This window comes from Cryptotermes secundus, unplaced genomic scaffold, assembly GCF_002891405.2.
Source record: "Cryptotermes secundus unplaced genomic scaffold, Csec_1.0 scaffold330, whole genome shotgun sequence".
NCBI classification, from domain to species: Eukaryota; Metazoa; Arthropoda; class Insecta; order Blattodea; family Kalotermitidae; genus Cryptotermes; species Cryptotermes secundus.
The window spans coordinates 1,199,375-1,216,513 of NW_019734317.1; the positions used below are offsets into that span (position 1 = coordinate 1,199,375).

The following is a 17,139-nucleotide window of genomic DNA, read 5'->3' on the forward strand; positions in this document are numbered from 1 at the left end:
AAAAAGTATAAATTACATAGGCCATACCGAAAGTCATGAGCAACTTTTTTTTGCATGCAACCTGGGAACAGCAGATGAAAGAGAGTAGGGTGGTAGGTGGAATAGCTGTTCTGTTAACCTTGAGTGTCTTGTGATGTCAACAGCTTGCATCACATGACCAGTATCACTCCTAACAAAATGGCCGACAACGATATGTTGTTTCACCAGCGTGCTGTCATCAAATTTCTTGTGAAAGAGGAAATCCCTGCTGCAGAAATTCACCAGAGACTTCAGCGTGCTTATGGAAGTGTGTGCATTGGTGCGAGCAGTGTTCGAAGATGGGTGAAACATTTTAAAGATGGGGAACACCAGCATTGAAGAAGAGCCTCAGAGCGGTCATCCTGGAACAGCCTCAACTGAACACAACAAGGAAAGATTGGATGAGATCATTCAAGATGACAGGCGTGTGACTGTGGATGCAATAGTCCGAAAACTTGGAATAGGGCACAGTGCAGTACAGTACAGGAGATGATTGAAAGCTTGGGCTACAGGAAATTTTGTGGTCATTGGGTCCCGCGGTTATTGACAGAAGACCACAAAGGTCAGCGAAAAGCCATCACCTCAGAACTGCTGCAAAGATATTGACAGGAAGGTGATGATTTTTTGTTCTGTATTGTGACAGGTGACGAAAGCTAGTTTCACCATTTCAAGCCTGAAACGAAACGGCAGAGTATGGAATGCAACCATTTGCATTCTCCATCAAAAAAGAAGGCAAAGACAGTGCCATCAGCTGTGAAGGTGATGGGCACAGTCTTCTGGGATGCAGAGGGTTTCATTCTGGTCGAATTCCTGAGAACCTGGGGAAACCATCAATGCTGCTCATTATGTCCAGACGCTGCACAAGCTCCATTGTGCATTGCACGATAAACATCTGGGATGAAACATCATCATCCTGCATGACAACGCTCACCCCCACGCCACTGGCCTCACATTGGAAGCAATTGCAAAGATGGGGTGGGAAGTTCTTCCACACCCCTCCTATAGCCCTGATCTGGCACCCTCCAACTACCATCTTTTCTGATTTGTGAAGGATCAGCTGCGTGGACAATGTTTTGAGACAAGGAAGGCAATTCATAAAGCAGTGCGTCAGTGTCTTCGGATGGCTGGAACAGAATTTTATAGAAGGGGAATTTCCAAACTCCCAGAACGCTGGGAGAAATGTGTACAAAGAAGTGACGATTATGTGGAAAAATAAAGAAAGGTCTGTAGACTGAGGTGGTGTATTTGGTTTGTCAATAATAAAGCATGTTACTTTACAAAAAATTGTTGCTCGACTTTCAGTATGACCCTCATAGTTCTAAATACAGTAAGATAAAGTTGCCCCTGTGCTTACCTAATTAAGCATTACACCATGAAAACATATGGGGAAGTGAACATATAGATCCACATATTCTTGACCTTGTTGCTAGTTGGAGGTGAGCAGTCAGCTTCATGCCCCCAGCCGCTTCAACCCCCCCCCCTGGAAAAAACAGCCCCCAGTGCCCAGTGAATACAACGATAGGTGGGCACCAGAACCGGTCTAGATGACATGAAGTGGCAAAAAATCATTCCCTACAGGGATTCGAACTCTGACCACTAGGCCATCATTTTCTGTCTTTTATTAGGCAAGTATGGATTTCCCTTTACTCCTATTAAGCAGTGATGACAGGCATTTCTTAAATAACCTTTCCTAAGGATCAAGATTCAGAGGTAAGGCATACCAAACTGAACAAACTAAAAAAATTTCATAATGCATCTGACATGTTTAAGTAAGATATTTTATGATTAATGGCAGGAATATAAAATAATGCATATATTTCATCTGTGTTCTCATTTCTAATGAATTGTAAGCAGGTCTGTCCAAAACACCTTTGGCATAGGTTCCTAACCCAGGTCCAGTTCCTCCCAAGAGATCAGTGGTTAGCTCCACTGTGCTGGGGTGTTACCTCATGGTTTATTTTCACTAACTCCTACAATTCATCACAATATTCATTGAAGACTTCAGCGACTGATGATGAATATATTCAACTCTAATGGTGCAGGAAGAGTTAAAACAAATATAATATCACCAAGAAGGGAAGAACTCTATATAATTACACTGCATCAGTATGACCTTACACATCTATGCTCATGCAGAATGGAAGGCTTTTTCTTAAGAGAACTGAAGAAATTTGTAAGATATTCAAGTCCTCACATGACCCTGTACGGATATTTTTCTTTCAGAGGTGGAGATAAAAAATCACGTTTATTTGCAACAAAGTTGAATGAAAGCAGAATAGCGTAATCTAAAATGGCAAACCTCCTGTAAGTATAACAGCTTTTCTTTATTATAAGAGAAAACAAGATAATGATGCAGACTATCCAGTCAGTAGTACTTCCCCTCAATGTTTCCCACACTTCAAACTAACACCTCATATGCTGATGGACAGAAGGGCAAGCTGGCAAACAGTATAAAAGAATTCACTGTACTGTAACATGACAAAAAGTAAATATAGGAGAAAGGGTGCTAACTGCTATGAAAGTACTTTGTATACAGTGCAGTCACACTTCCATTCCTAATACTTTACTAACATATGAACCTACATTTATGAAGCATTCGGGTAAATCTGCTAACAGCCGTATACAAAATTATTACATACTTATTATCACTTATGATTCAATATTATGGATCAAAATTAACACATTCACTAAATAGCAGAAATCATAAGTTAATTATAGACTGTTAGTAATATTAAACCAAGAGCCGCTCTGATATATTTCCCAGCACATTAACGAATAAAATAAACTAATAATGTAATATCGACCTTACAAAAGATGCTCCCTACCAAACTCAGTTCTACATATTCAAAAAACATAACTGTAATATGAGAGAGAAAGAAGGAACGCATATTTAATTAAACAAGCACATCAACAACCGATGACTGTGAAACTATTTGGCCTTTAATAATGTCACGTAGTCCAAAACGAAAAATTAATACATCATGGTACTGCAAGAGGGTATACTTCCAGTTCAATCCATATTCATGTGACGGCTCCAAAACTGAAGTATCAATGACACCTTAATACCTAACTTACTATGTATCCACTCACAATGTAGTCTCTTTTTTTGTCATAAAGCAGAATTACGTACCTTCTGCTGAACTTAATCCGAAAACAGCCAGTTTCTTCTCAGTTCAGCAGGATGAAAGCTTGCCTTCGTTACAATAAATAACAGCTGTACTTTACAAAAACATCATTGAAGTTATACACCCGTGATTGGAGTAACCGACATTGACGTAACTTCCTTCAGATCTACGATTGGCTAAATGTCACGTGTTGAAATGAGAGGGGGGGGGCACAAGTACAAGAGCAACAAGAGAGCCCACGCGTGACATACGTTACAAAATAATTTTACTCCCTGTATGATCTATCAGTTTATACAGATATAAAAATATCCACATCCTGCAAGACGCGCATATGAATACACACATTTCCGTCCGTCTTAGGAAAAGTTTCAGTATCGTTAAAACGCAACATTTGATTAAGTGGGGTCATGATGGAATCGNNNTCGGGGGGGGGGTGAACGTTGCCAAATCGTTAAAGACAAAATTTGTCAAAGGCAACATTTCAAAGTAGACAGAAAAACAATAACGAATTTAGAAATGTACATTACCAATCACTTTACACTACTTCCCTGCAACTACACAATAACTGGCACGTCCAAATGGTCCAAATCACACAACTACCGAACTCACTCCATGGAGACGTTCAGTGGGTTCAGTGGTTTGATGGCGTTGTTGGTAAATATCGTCTGTAAACAAAGATACCCGTGCTAGTTACCGGCAACTAACGATTAATGTAAAGTGAAAGGGATTAAGTGGCATTCTGAGGCTTGTAATGTTGTTCGACGTTCGTTGTTTGTGATAGAGAAGAAATGCTGGCAGTTTATGTTATTTCTTAACCAGCCTTAGATATTACCGTATGTTTACTGGAACAGTAATCTTCGTGGTTCATGAACAACTCATAATGGTGAGATTTTCGAATGAGCTGATAGTATGATTTAGATTGTGGTGTATTTTTGTTGTGACGTTATGTAATCTGGCGGTAATTGCTAATGTTTCGGAGGAACAGACAGACTCAATCTTCACATTAGAAGCATAGGTGTAAAGAATAAAATCACAATTCAAATCATGTCTGCCCTGATAACCTCAAATATAATATATCCTTTCGATGGTATATAAGTCATTCACATCTTTAAACGTAATGTGAGTTGAATGTTTTGTTGTTGAACAAGAATCGCACATATTACATGTGTTTGCCCCAAAAGCTATGATAAGCAGCCAAGACCAGTGGGTAGTGGGAGGAATGACCATATTAATTCATATACTATTATTGAAAGCGGATTTATATGAACAGGCTGTAAAATTAAGACAGTAGAAGTGATTATGTGTGCTACCATGAGCTAGTTCATCATTCTGTGTTTTATTCTAATAGAGAATAATGATTCGATTTCTTTCAGAAATAATAGAAATAAATTTAAAAAATGCATCCTGATACATTTTTGGTAGGGGACAATGTGCTGCTTGTAGGAGAAGGCAACTTTTCCTTTGCTGTTGGTTTGACTGATTGGAATCTTCCTATTACTATAACAGCATCTTGCTTAGGGTCTGATAATGTGATTAAAACAAGAGAGGAAAATATTGCATATCTGAAAGAGAAAGGTAAGTGCAGTTCATAACAACCTGAACTCACAGATGCTTTACAATATCATACTAGTTCATTATGTTCTGTAATTTCCATAAACGCATACGTGTTTTTCTGTCTCTGCTGTTTATTTTACAGAAATCTAAATTGCTTTCAGCAGATGAGTTCTCTCTCTTCTGACATTATTTGTTGAAGTTATTACAGTTACTTTTTGGGGGTGGGAGCTGTGGGGTAAATATGGCCGCAGCTGCTCGCTGTGAATGGTTAAGTCGGACCCAGCTGGTCGCTGTGCTGGGTTAAAGTAGTTGCAGCTGCTAGCTGTGAGTCACCCTTTAGTGACTCTGAGGAAGCAGTCGATGACATTGCTTCACCTTTCACTGTTCAACACCTCTGTTGTTCTGTAAAATGATGTACTGGGCGCCACTCAGTAGAGAACATGAGACTATCACTGGATCGTTAAGTGGGCCTTGGTTCCAACAAAGTGGTCAAGCAAAACCCACGAAAAACTTATGAACACTTACACTTTATTAAAGTCAAATAATTTACATTGTTGATAATGTACATGATGTGTATTTATGCTAGCTGTCTTACAGTGCACACAATTCCACCTTTCTCTTCACTTTTACACTACATGTTTCGGCACTAATGTGCCATCTTCAGGTGTGTGTCTATCCACGTCAGACTGTTGCACTGCATGCCATGATGTCTCCATCATAAAATGACTAAAATGTGTATTTGTCATGTATAACAATAAATTCTAAATACTGAAACCTTTCAGGATTTGTCATCCATACGTCGTATCTCAAATATGCGAGTCATGCCAATCCTCCTCTATGGGAGCACTCTTCCTACATTCATGTGTGTGTTGTGTCATAAGAGAAAGACACAACACAGAGCACAATATATAAGCTGTACAAGTGAAAAGCATAATTAAAAACCCAAGAATCAGCCAATTTCTTGAAACTATAATGGTTATGAAGTTCAGAACTAGGAAATGACACACTGAAAAACAGAATAAATGGTAAAAGCATCAGAATGTTCCATTGCAGTTAATTTTGATAACATTGTGGAAGATTTTCACCTTGAAACATTAAAAAAATACTTGTATGAGGCATTTTAAGATACCTTATATAATACAGAGTTTACTTTATTATATTGTATTCTGTTGAATTTATTGACCATATATGTCATGTGTGAATGATACAGCTTGCAATGGTTGCTTTAAGCCGACAGTCTAATTTGAGTTAGCCATATTTATGTGGACATTCAAATCTGAGCATAATAGCACTGACTGCATTTTTTATTCGTGTTAGTTTTATATATTATGCAGGAAATTTCTTGCAGGTGTTCGAGTGCTATTGGGTGTAGATGCTACAAAATTGGATGAACATTTTGTTCTTAGAACTGAAAAATTTTCAAAGATCATATTCAATTTTCCTCATATTGGAGGGAAAATGAAAATACATCTAAATAGAGCACTTCTAAAGGGATTTTTTCAGACTGCTTCAAAACTGGTAACACTGGATGGAAGAATTTTGGTATCACTGTGTAAAGGGCAAGGAGGTACCAGAGTTGACAAGCCAATACGCCGGTGGGACGATACATGGCAGGTTGTTGAGATGGCTGCACATGGAGAGTTGGTTCTGGTGTCTGTGGAGAAGTTTAGAAATGATATGATCCCAAAGTATACAAGTGTAGGGTACAGGGGAGGTGACTCTGCATTTGACACAGATGGTGCTCTCGTTCATGTTTTCAGCAAACGGGAACCTTTATATCCTAGTATGGACATGGAAACATTATTACAGCATCTAGAGAGTCAGGTTTTGGAAACAAAATTTGGAAATCTAGTATGTAATAGTGTTTATCATATCAAGTACAGGAACAATCCATTAGAGAGGGAAGGATCTGCTATGCACTATTTGAGTGAACAATTGAAGTCCTTTGTTGAGACTCTTTGTATTAAAGTAAGACACATTTCAGATGATAACGTTCCACTCCACACTGAACTAGCAATTGGCAGTCCACTGTGTTATACTGAGGGACACAAAGTGGAATGTTCCTTGCGACACACACTCTTTGATGTTCTAGATGAAGTACTGAAGTTATGGAATCAGGCTCATGATGAAATTATCATGTTTCCAGGACTAATTTTCAATGATCTAGGGGTTGATTTTTCATATCCACCATTATCTTGTCATGTCTTACTGTTGGGAGATGAATTGTCAGGTGTAACTGAGAAATGTATAAGGAGAATGCTTCAGGTGTTTCAGAAAGGTGCTATGTATATATCAGTATCTGCTTTTGAAATGGCAGCAGAATGTCATCACAGAATTACTGCTGACAAGAACATATTTATAAAAAATGTTACTCAAACAAAGGTACCTGTAAAAGTGGCACAGGAATTTTCATTGACTGTAGAAGGCAGTGGAGAATCCAGATGTATATCAGCAAGTGTGATACATCTGGATCGGCTTTCAGAATTGTTGTTTGATGTTGATAACTGGAGACAGTTGTGGACTCAAGAATCGTGTGTTGTTTTTGACAAAAATATCCCATTTTTAAATCATTCCTGCTTTGAGTCTTTGGCATATACATGTGATATATCTTTCCTCGAGAGTCCTTCTTTTTCTTCAGCAAAGTTCTGTGCCATATTATGGCAAGTAGCTGGTGATATAATTATTAATGTAGAATTTTTGAACATGTATCAGTCTCCTGATGGCTGGAGAAGCCATTGCTACAGGATTACTTATCAGTCTTTTGACAAAGCTTTGTCTAGAAAGCAAGCCAGTAGAATTCAAGAAGCTATTATAGGGAAGGTGTTATGTGCAAAATTAGGGATTTCTATAAGGTGATTGCAGTAGAAATAATTTCTGAATGTGAGTTTACTCCTGACAGTCCATGCTAATGAAAGAGAAAATATGCACAAATAATTGAAAAGCATAGATAATCCAAAATATTTTATGGCTTGATGCCATAACATGTCGCATATTGGGGTGTGTGTATGTATGTATATACTGCATGTAGATGGAAGCTCTATTTAATTTTTATCGAGTGTGAGACAGCATAATATTCAGATGTAATTAAGAGGCCATGATGATTCATGTATATGAAAATCCAGAAATGTATGTATAGTGCATTGAATTTGTTAATTGTTTTTAAAACCACAGTACTTACGGAGAAATATAGGGAACATAAAATGTGTGTTTATTTTTTCTCTACAACTTATTGGTGAAAACATGTTTTACTTACTTTACTTTTATTTAGTGACTTATGCTTGAGATAAATGAAAAAAATGTGTGTATTTCTTGTTTCACTAAAATTGTCTAATCTAAATAAAAATATATGTGGCTTGACAGAATTCTCTAATATTAAATTTCATGAAAATCCATCCAGCAGTTTTCAAGTTTCATGTGTGCAGATAGACAAGCAGGTGGACTGAATGAACTTAATAGCTGCTGTAGAGCAATGGCTCCCAAACTAGATGTTGCATGTGGGAGTGTTGCATGTAAGAACATTATGGAAATGCTCCAGAACCGAACTACAATTTGGTGAAGTTCTCTGTGATAGCACAATCAGTGCTGGACAGCCATGAGGTCAGAGTTTGAGTCCCAGGAGGGACAAGATTTTTGTCCTCTCCATGCTGGCCAGACCGGTTCTGGAGCCCACCCAACCTCCCATCCAGCAGGTCCCAGGGGCTCTTTCCATGGGGGTAAAGTGGCCAGGTCTTGAAGCTGAACAGTCACCTCCAACTAGTGCCAAGATCAAGAATACATTGATCTATACATTCACTCCGCCATATGTCTTCATGGCCTAGAGCTTATTTAATTAAGCACAGGGGCAACTTTAGCTTTTAGCTTAGTTACTTATCTTACAGAATCCATAAAAAGCAGTTCAGTTAGCAGTAATTGTGCAGTCAAGATGTCTTTTAAGATTAGGCAGTCTTAGAATTTAATTGTTGCATATGATATTTTTAAGGAAACTAACCTAGATGCACTGTCATGGATATCAGCATGATTCCTGGTGGCTTAAATCAAATAGAAACAAAGAAATAAAAAAATATATGTTAAGGCTTTGATTATTAAGAACTACTGTGGTCTTAGTTCATTAGTAAAACCTGGCACCATATGATGTGCATTATGTATTGTATGAGAAAAGGTTTATAAAGCAGCTGGTGGAAGTTTCCTGTGATAGAGATCTCAGGATCAAGTCTGAAGTTTGTTTCATCCAGAATTTTGGCTTTATATATTAAAAAATAACAGTCAAAACTCTTGTTAACTAGCCACTGATGTGTTACTACTTTTTGGAATGACATCTGTGTAAAATAATCACTGTTAGCAATGAGAGCAATAAAATTGAAATGCCATAATTGCCTTCAGTTTGAATGGGAAATAAATATATATATAACAGTAACAAAGAATGCCCATCTCTCCTAATCTCCAAGCATGATGATTAACGTAAAACAGTCTATGATGAACAAAAAGTTTGGGAACTGGTACTCCAGAGGGTTGTAAATGTGCCTAAGAAAAGGAATGTTGAGAAACCAGCACACTGGATAATCTGCATGTGAATAACCAGAAAGTATGTAAGTTTTGAGGTTTTCACGGCGATGACTATGAAGAAAGTTGTCTTCTGGGTTTAGGCCTACACATGGCGCCTAAACCCAAAAGACGACTTTCTTCACAACCAGAAAGTAGTTCACACAGTTGAAATAAAGAATTATGTAGAAACTACTATATGGGTATTAATTATCCAAACCCTGTTTTAAATGTTTGGTTCAGTTTTGAGTAAATAAAGCCCTCATTATCTGGTATCTAGGCATCTAGAAATCTTATACTACCACCAAAATTTCAGAAAAAAGTTACCATGTTTATAAACAGATTTGAAAAAAAGTTGCAATGCACATATGTTAGTCACACAGTAGTTCTTGTATCTGCCACTAGTGGCTATGCACATCATATGGAGAAGTGTTTTTTTTAGTCAATGCTACCAATATACTGGTAATGGATAAGAATAAATTACTCTCCAAGAAAAAATAAAAAGTGTGATGATCCAGCTAAAATCTTTGTTTTAAAAAAATAACCTGCTTATAAATACTGATAAGACCAAAGCACTGCTATTCCAATTAAATAAACCATATCCGCCAGTTATTACTTTCAAAAATATAGAAATTAATTATACATCACATTTCAGATTTTTAGGTATCAATATAACACACAATCTAAAATGGGGGTCACATATTCAGTCCTTGTGTCTAAAACTGAATAAGGCATGTTACATTATTAAAACTTTGTAAGATTTAGTGAGCCAGTGATTGAGACTAGCTCTTTCTAAGGGGCCCAACTGAGTAGGTTTATCCTTCCCTATCCACCTGAAGATGGAGACAGATCCAGTCTCCGAAACGTCGTGGTTTTTTGTCTTTTACATACCAGACGATGGGTGAAGTCCAAAATAAGCCAAAAGAAGAACCTATGAAATGTAAAATGAGTATCTCACATAAAATTCTGGGAATACTGAGTAATGAGTAGTAAGACTGAAAATGAGGCCGCGCCATAGCTCAAGTGGTTCGTCGCTGGCTTCCCACTGCGGCAGCTCAGGTTTGATCCCTGGTCTGGTCAAGTGGGATTTGTGGTGGACAAAGTGGCTCTGGGGCAGGTTTTCTCTGAGTACTTCGGTTTCCCCTGCCAATCTTCATTCCACCAATTGCTCCATCACCCTCACCTATCATCTGGGGCTGGTACAATAGGCCAGAAGTGGCCGCAGTACAAGGGACTTAGTCCCACCCCACTAGCGATAAAGACTGAAAATGGCATTCAACTGGTCTCTATACTGAAGTGATCCACATGAAAGTAAAAATTCTGTACTTTGTGTCTCAGAAAGACATAAAGAAACTGTACCCATCTGGCATTAAATCCTTGGACTTCAGGATGATCAAGGCCATTTTTCATTATGGAACTGAAATTCTAATTGTAAGCAACTAATCTTCCAGAATTTGAAAGTATTGCAAGAATTGAGAAGAAGCTTTACTTTTTTTCATTAAAAGAAACTTTCTTGTTACTCTGTAACCATCCTGTAGTTGGGTCAGTGATGAAGCCCAAAACTTGAAGACAGAGGATGTGATGATTAGCAGGAGATTTCAACAGACACCTGCTTCAGTACTATTTCATCCACCATACGTTTCAACATGAAATCCAGGATTGAACCCAGACTTCCATGTTGAGATTGACTTCTTGTTAGGATACTGGAATACTCCACCATTCACATGGTGAAACTGATGTACATTAATTCCAGTAGCCGTTAAATGGAAAGGTCCATTCATTCTTGAGAAACTGGGCTTGAACAGAGAATTCACTTTGTACTTCAACTTTTGGAGGAATTACTAATTTATTGGTATAGATTTTTATTTTATAACTCTGGGATACAAATGTGTATAATGTACCCTCAATTTGATCATAGTATCACTGTAACCCCATAACCTAATCAGCACAGCCACCTAAGCATTAGTTTCACCAAATATAAGGTTTACTGTAAAATACATGCAACTTCTTATTACTGAAATTTGTTTTTGGTTCTTTCAGGAGCCGATACCCATTTTTAGTTTTTATTGCTAAAGTTAAGAAAGTAATGTTTTCTGTATCTGGTCGGAACTGTGTAACCTGGAGTATCATCAGGTATGCTTTACAGAGGCACAGCGCTTGTATGTCAGATCATACAGCCACTGCGCTTCGCAGCAAGAAAGGAAAATCTGATAGAAATATGGTAAGTTGCTTCTCCCAGTGAGACAGCAAATCGTGATCTCTGATCATGATCTACTTTGAGGATACTATCTTTGTTGGATTAGTTAGTTTTATGTTTGTTTTACATCTTTAATTTATTCTTAGTAGTACTTAAAATGGCATATCCATTTGAAACAGTGTATTCAAACAGGATTAAGATTTAATATGGTGGCAATCAATTTGATATTCATTATTTAAAAATTTGTCATTTGGCAGTAAATCTGGTATACCAAATTTGAGCAATTTTGTTGCTGTAATTGGAACCATTTCCATGGTACACCCTCATGTAATAGAATGTGAATTATGAAAAGGAAAATAAAAGTGTACATAATAAAGTTTGACTCAGCCTCTAACAGAAATGACTACCAGGAATATTCTTGGGGGTAAAGGGCAGCTGGCACATAGGGCTGACTGTCTAGAAAATATGGGAACCTCAACATCTCACAACCCTATGGGCCTCCATGGCCTGTTACAGGGATACCTTTACTTTTTTACATAAAGTATTTTTTCCAGCCACAGCACTTTGTAGATGTGCGCAGAGTGCGTGCAATTGGAGGAAAGGGAGGGGATGGTGCTATCTCATTTCTTCAACTGTGGGCCAATGAGACAGCAGGTCCAGATGGAGGTGATGGAGGGAATGGAGGACATGTAGTATTCCAGGTTAGTGATACAAGGAAAAGCCAATAAAGTGGTCACAAATGGATATAAAACATAGAACATGTGATATTCAAACCTGGAAAAAAACATCATTTCTTGACATATCCTCCACCAACATTTATACATTTGTCCCAGCGCTTTACCAGTGTGTCGAAACCCGCAGCATAGAAGTGTTTCAACTGTTGTCTCAGCCACTTCCACACCTCATTTTCAGCGTCTTTGTCATCAAAATGTTTCCAGCCAAGGTGGTTTTAGCAGACCAAACAGATGGAAGTCACTAGAGGCCAAGTTAGGGCTGTAGTTATTGAATTCTCTCCTGGGTTGCTTGGGCTGTATGTGGTCTCGCATTGTCATGATGAAGCAGTACTCCTTTTGCCAGTTGGCCTGGACTTTTGCCATATGCTAAACCATGGGAACACCCTAGTGCAGTTTTTTTTCTTTTATTTATTGCTAGCGGGGAGGGACTAAGTCCCTTGTACTGTGGCCACTTCTGGCCTATTGTACCAGCCCCAGATGATAGGTGAGGGTGATTGTGGAATGAAGATTGGCAGGGGAAACCGAAGTACTCAGAGAAAACCTGCCCCAGCACCACTTGGTCCACCACAAATCTCACTTGACCCGACCCGGGATCGAACCCGGGCTGCTGCGGTGGGAAGCCAGTGACTAACTATTTGAACTATGGTGCGGCCTGACCCTAGTGCAGTTGCTACAGTGTCTATTGTTATCCTCCTGTCAACTCAAATCAACTATTTCACCCACTGCACAGTTGATTCTGTTGCAGTCTCATCAGGGTGAACTGGTCGGGCATCATTTGTTTCTTTTGAACGTCCTTGAGAGAATTTATTGATCCAGTTGTGAGCCACTTTACACTGCAAACACTTCCCACCATAAACAGGAAATACTCGATTTGTTTCATTCTGGTCCGTCACACTAATATTACTAATATTAAAAACAACACAGCCGCCACAAACACATACAGGACAACATTAAAGAACCCTCTTCTTGAGAACAACAAGGTGGGCACACATTCAGCCCCCGTCAAAAGAAATAATAAGAGGGATGACACGAACCAGCTTGGTTTATGAATTCCAATAGAATCTTAATCATCATCATCATCAGTAATCTGTCAAGACGACAGGTCCACAGTCTCTTTCAAAACAGTTCCTCCACTTAATGTGATCTAGAGCTTTCTCCTTCAAATGACAGTATCCTCTTCTGTCCCCAAGGTCATCCAGCATCTTCTTACGTCTTCTTCCTCGTCTTCTTGTCACTTCTATCCGCCCATCTATCTTTCCTTCGATAGCTTCTTTTAGAAGGCAGTTTCTGCGTAAAACATGACCAATCCAATTAGCCTTCCGTTTTCTTATTTCATGTAGGATATTCCTCTGCTCACTGACTCTAATTAACACTTCTTCATTTCTCACATAATCGGTCCAACTGATCTTCTCCATTCTTCTCCAACACCACATTTCGAAACTTTCCAGATGTTTCTGATCTACTGCCCTAAGTGTCCATGTTTCAGCCCCATACAGAGCTATGCTCCAAATGTAGCATTTCACTAGTTTCTTCCTCAAATTTAAGTCCAATTTGCTGGTAAAAAGATTCTTCTTCTTGCTAAATGCAGCTTTTGCCATGGCAATCCTGGATTTAATTTCACAAGTACACCTTCCATCATCTGTTAACAAGCTACCCAAATATTTAAAACATTTCACATTCTCCACTTGTTTTTGGTCTATCTTTATTGTGACTGGGGTTGGTTGTCTCGAAATTTTCATTACTTTTGTTTTCTCCACATTCATTTCCATGCCATAGCACCTTCCAATTTCAATTAGTCTATCAATCATGCCCTGTAGCACAGTTTCTTCCTTAGCCATTAACACAAGGTCATCTGCATATTTCACAGTTTGAATAATTTGCCCTCCTACTTTGAAGTCACCGAGCCCATCCAGAGCTTCCTTGGTAAGGCATTCGCTGTACAAGTTGAACAGAATTGGTGATAAACAGCATCCTTGTCGAACTCCTCTTCCAATCTGCACACTTCCTGTCTCCCCCCTGTCCAGTCGTACTCTAACTTTCTGATCCATGTACAATTTGCTAATCAATCTTCTTTCATGCCAATCGATACCTGTTTCTTTCAGGATCTGCATTAATTTGGTCCAGTTTACCCGGTCAAATGCCTTCTGCCAGTCTATGAAGCAAACACACAGTTCTTCATCTATCTCCAAAGTTCGTTCCGCTATAATTCTCATCATCCCAATTGCATCCCTGGTTCCTTTTCCTCTTCTAAATCCAAACTGATCTTCTCCAAGTACATCCTCTATTTTCCTTTCAATTCTTCTTTTAAGTATCTTTGCTATTATCTTTGCTGTATGTGCAATAAGACTTATTGTGCGATGGTCGCTGCATTTTGTAGCTTTTGTCTTTTTCTTTAAGGCAATCATTGTAACTTCTGTAAAGTCCTTGGGCCACTCTCCACTTTCATATATGGTGTTCATTAGTTTTGTCAGTGTTTTCAAACCACCTTCTCCCAGTAACTTGAGCACATCTCCAGGTACATCATCATCTCCTGTAGCCTTTCCCTTCCTCATTTCCTTGATAGCTTTTTCCACCTCACTTTGTAAAATATATGGTCCTTTCTCGTCTGTATCTACTTCTTCTTCCGGTTCAACTTCTAAGGTTTCTGGCCGATTAGGTCGATCATATAGTTCTGAAATATAATTTTCCCAAATTTTCAGCACTTGCCTCTGATCTACTATTCTATTCCCCTGGGAGTCTTCGATGCCAACATTTTGAATCCCATGATTCTCTTTCCATCCTAGTTCTTTTGTCTTCATGTACATCAAATCATAACGGCCTGTTCTTTGAAATTCCATAATCTCATTACATATCTTCTCAAGATATTCCTTTTTGGCCCTGTCCGTGGCTCTTTTCAATTCATTCCTCAGTCTCCTGTATTTCCTCCTGCCTTCTTCATTGTTGACATTCTTCCATTTCCTTCGCTCCTCCATTTTACTCATCATCTCCTGTGTAACCCATGGTTTTCTTGCTATCTTCTCAACTTTACCTACCAAATCACTGATAGTATCTAACATGCATTCTTTTATATCGTTCCACTGCGCTTCAGCATTTCCGCTTTCACCTTCAATTGCACCGAGTTTCTCTTCTAGAGTCTCTTGCACGCTTTGTCTTTGAGCATATAACTTCTCCAAATCCCATCTGGGTCTGCGCTTTCGAAATCCTATAATTTTCTTCAACCTGGTTCGGAACTTGGCAACCAGCAAGTTGTGGTCAGAGTCAATATCTGCCCCAGGAAGCGTCTTCACATCCTTCACACTGTTTCTGAATCGATGTTTCACAAGGATGTAGTCCAGCTGATGCCTCTTCCAATCCCCAGGTGCCTTCCATGTGTAAATTCTTCTCTTTGGCTTCTTGAACCAAGTGTTGGTAACAATCAATCCATTTCGTTCACAAAAGTCAATAAGCATTTGACCTCTGTGATTCCGTCTTCCTAGTCCATGTGATCCAACAATATTCTGATATGGTTCATCTCCAACAATGCTGTTCCAGTCTCCCAATATGATAATAGACTAACTATAAATATTTTAAAGTATCGGAACAGCTGCTGTAGTTGTAAAGACTTTTACAGCCAATTGTATATTGTTTATATTGTATGTATATATTTTAACTTTTAGAACGTGTACTGTAATGGTGGCTTCTAACAGTATTGATGTAAAGGTATCCCTCTGAAGATGGTCTCTGAAGACCGAAACATGTAAGGGCATGAATAATTGAAATAAGAAAATCTTAACCAGTCACACTGGATGGAACTATTTAACTTTTTCAGGAAATATTTCTTTATGAATATCCCTTGCATTGAGTCCTTTTGCCCACAAAAAACACACAACAGAATTTCGCTCTTCAGTAGTGCAGTAGTACACATCTCAAGCACTCACCATTCTGACTACTGAAACCAGCCTCTGAATATGCGCGTGCATATCTGCTACCTAGACTGTCGTGAAGCTGGACTGTGCTGTTACCTAACGATACACATAGAAAACCTATTTCATCCATTACAGCTGTTTTACTTTCATTTTATGACCTATTTACTGACTCCCCCTCATATTTCAGATTGGTATAGGTAAATTGTCAAATCACATACGAACCTAGTCATTTAGCTCATATTTCTATGACCACTGCAGTAGGAAGTGATATACTAGAAAGGTGACAATGGAGGCATGCTCAGCTTCCTGTGTTAACAGTGTTATGTAGAAGGTTGGATGGTTTATGTGAAATTGTGCCGTAGCTGTCCACCATCCAGATTTGATAAAGTGGTTGCAGAAGAATGTCTTGTATTATGAATTTTGATGGAAACTCATAATTCATATTGTGGCGTTTGTATGACAACATTAATAATGTATTGTCTGAATGACAGTAAAATTTCAAAGCTGTCTGGCCTATGCAAGTGAAATAGCATTTTTAATTGAATCAAGACCTATTTCACTGCTCACATCAATTTCTAAGATCTTTGAAAAGGTAATCTATAATAGAATGCAACAACATATGAAGAAAAATAATATTCTTGCTAATGAACAGTTTGGATTTAGACATGCACGATCAACAGATGATGCAGCTTACTATCTTATTAATAAAATCTTAACTGCTTTAAATAACAAAGAAATTGTAGGCGGTGTTTTTTGTGATCTTCACAAGGCCTTTGATAGTGTCAACTATGATATTCTGCTTTCGAAGTTGAATCATTACGGGATTAAAGGAAGGGCTTATGATGTAATTAGATCCTATTTATCAGATAGATACCAGAGAGTAATAGTTGTTTCTGACTCAATTAAATTCTACTCTAAATGGGAGCCTGTTACTGTAGGAGTCCCTCAAGGATCCATACTTGGTCCCTTGCTTTTCCTTTTATATATCAATGATTTGCCTAATGCCATATCTGATGTATCCTATCCAGTCTTGTTTGCGGATGACACAAGTCTAATAATTAATAATC

General features: G+C 38.4%; 2 protein-coding genes across 6 annotated transcripts in view; one reads left to right on the forward strand and one right to left on the reverse strand.

The window, feature by feature from the left end:
* Positions 1-3,532, reverse strand: part of LOC111868539 (mucin-5AC) — a 66,961-nt gene extending 63,429 nt beyond the window's left edge. The window contains exon 1 of one of the 3 annotated variants that reach the window (XM_023859258.2): positions 3,149-3,532. The gene's annotated coding sequence lies outside the window, so the exon portion shown is untranslated. Of the gene's footprint in view, positions 1-1,372; positions 1,393-3,148 lie in introns of those variants that run through there. The other 2 variants (XM_023859254.2, XM_033753083.1) reach the window with 2 other exon arrangements.
* A 58-nt stretch (positions 3,533-3,590) lies between these two features.
* Positions 3,591-17,139, forward strand: part of LOC111868547 (mitochondrial ribosome-associated GTPase 2) — a 26,817-nt gene continuing 13,268 nt past the window's right edge. The window contains exons 1-4 of one of the 3 annotated variants that reach the window (XM_023859282.2): positions 3,645-4,026; positions 4,517-4,718; positions 11,277-11,457; positions 11,988-12,134. In XM_023859282.2, the coding sequence (XP_023715050.1) occupies positions 11,323-11,457; positions 11,988-12,134 (282 nt within the window). In that variant the 5' untranslated portion in view covers positions 3,645-4,026; positions 4,517-4,718; positions 11,277-11,322. The other 2 variants (XM_023859279.2, XM_023859280.2) reach the window with 2 other exon arrangements.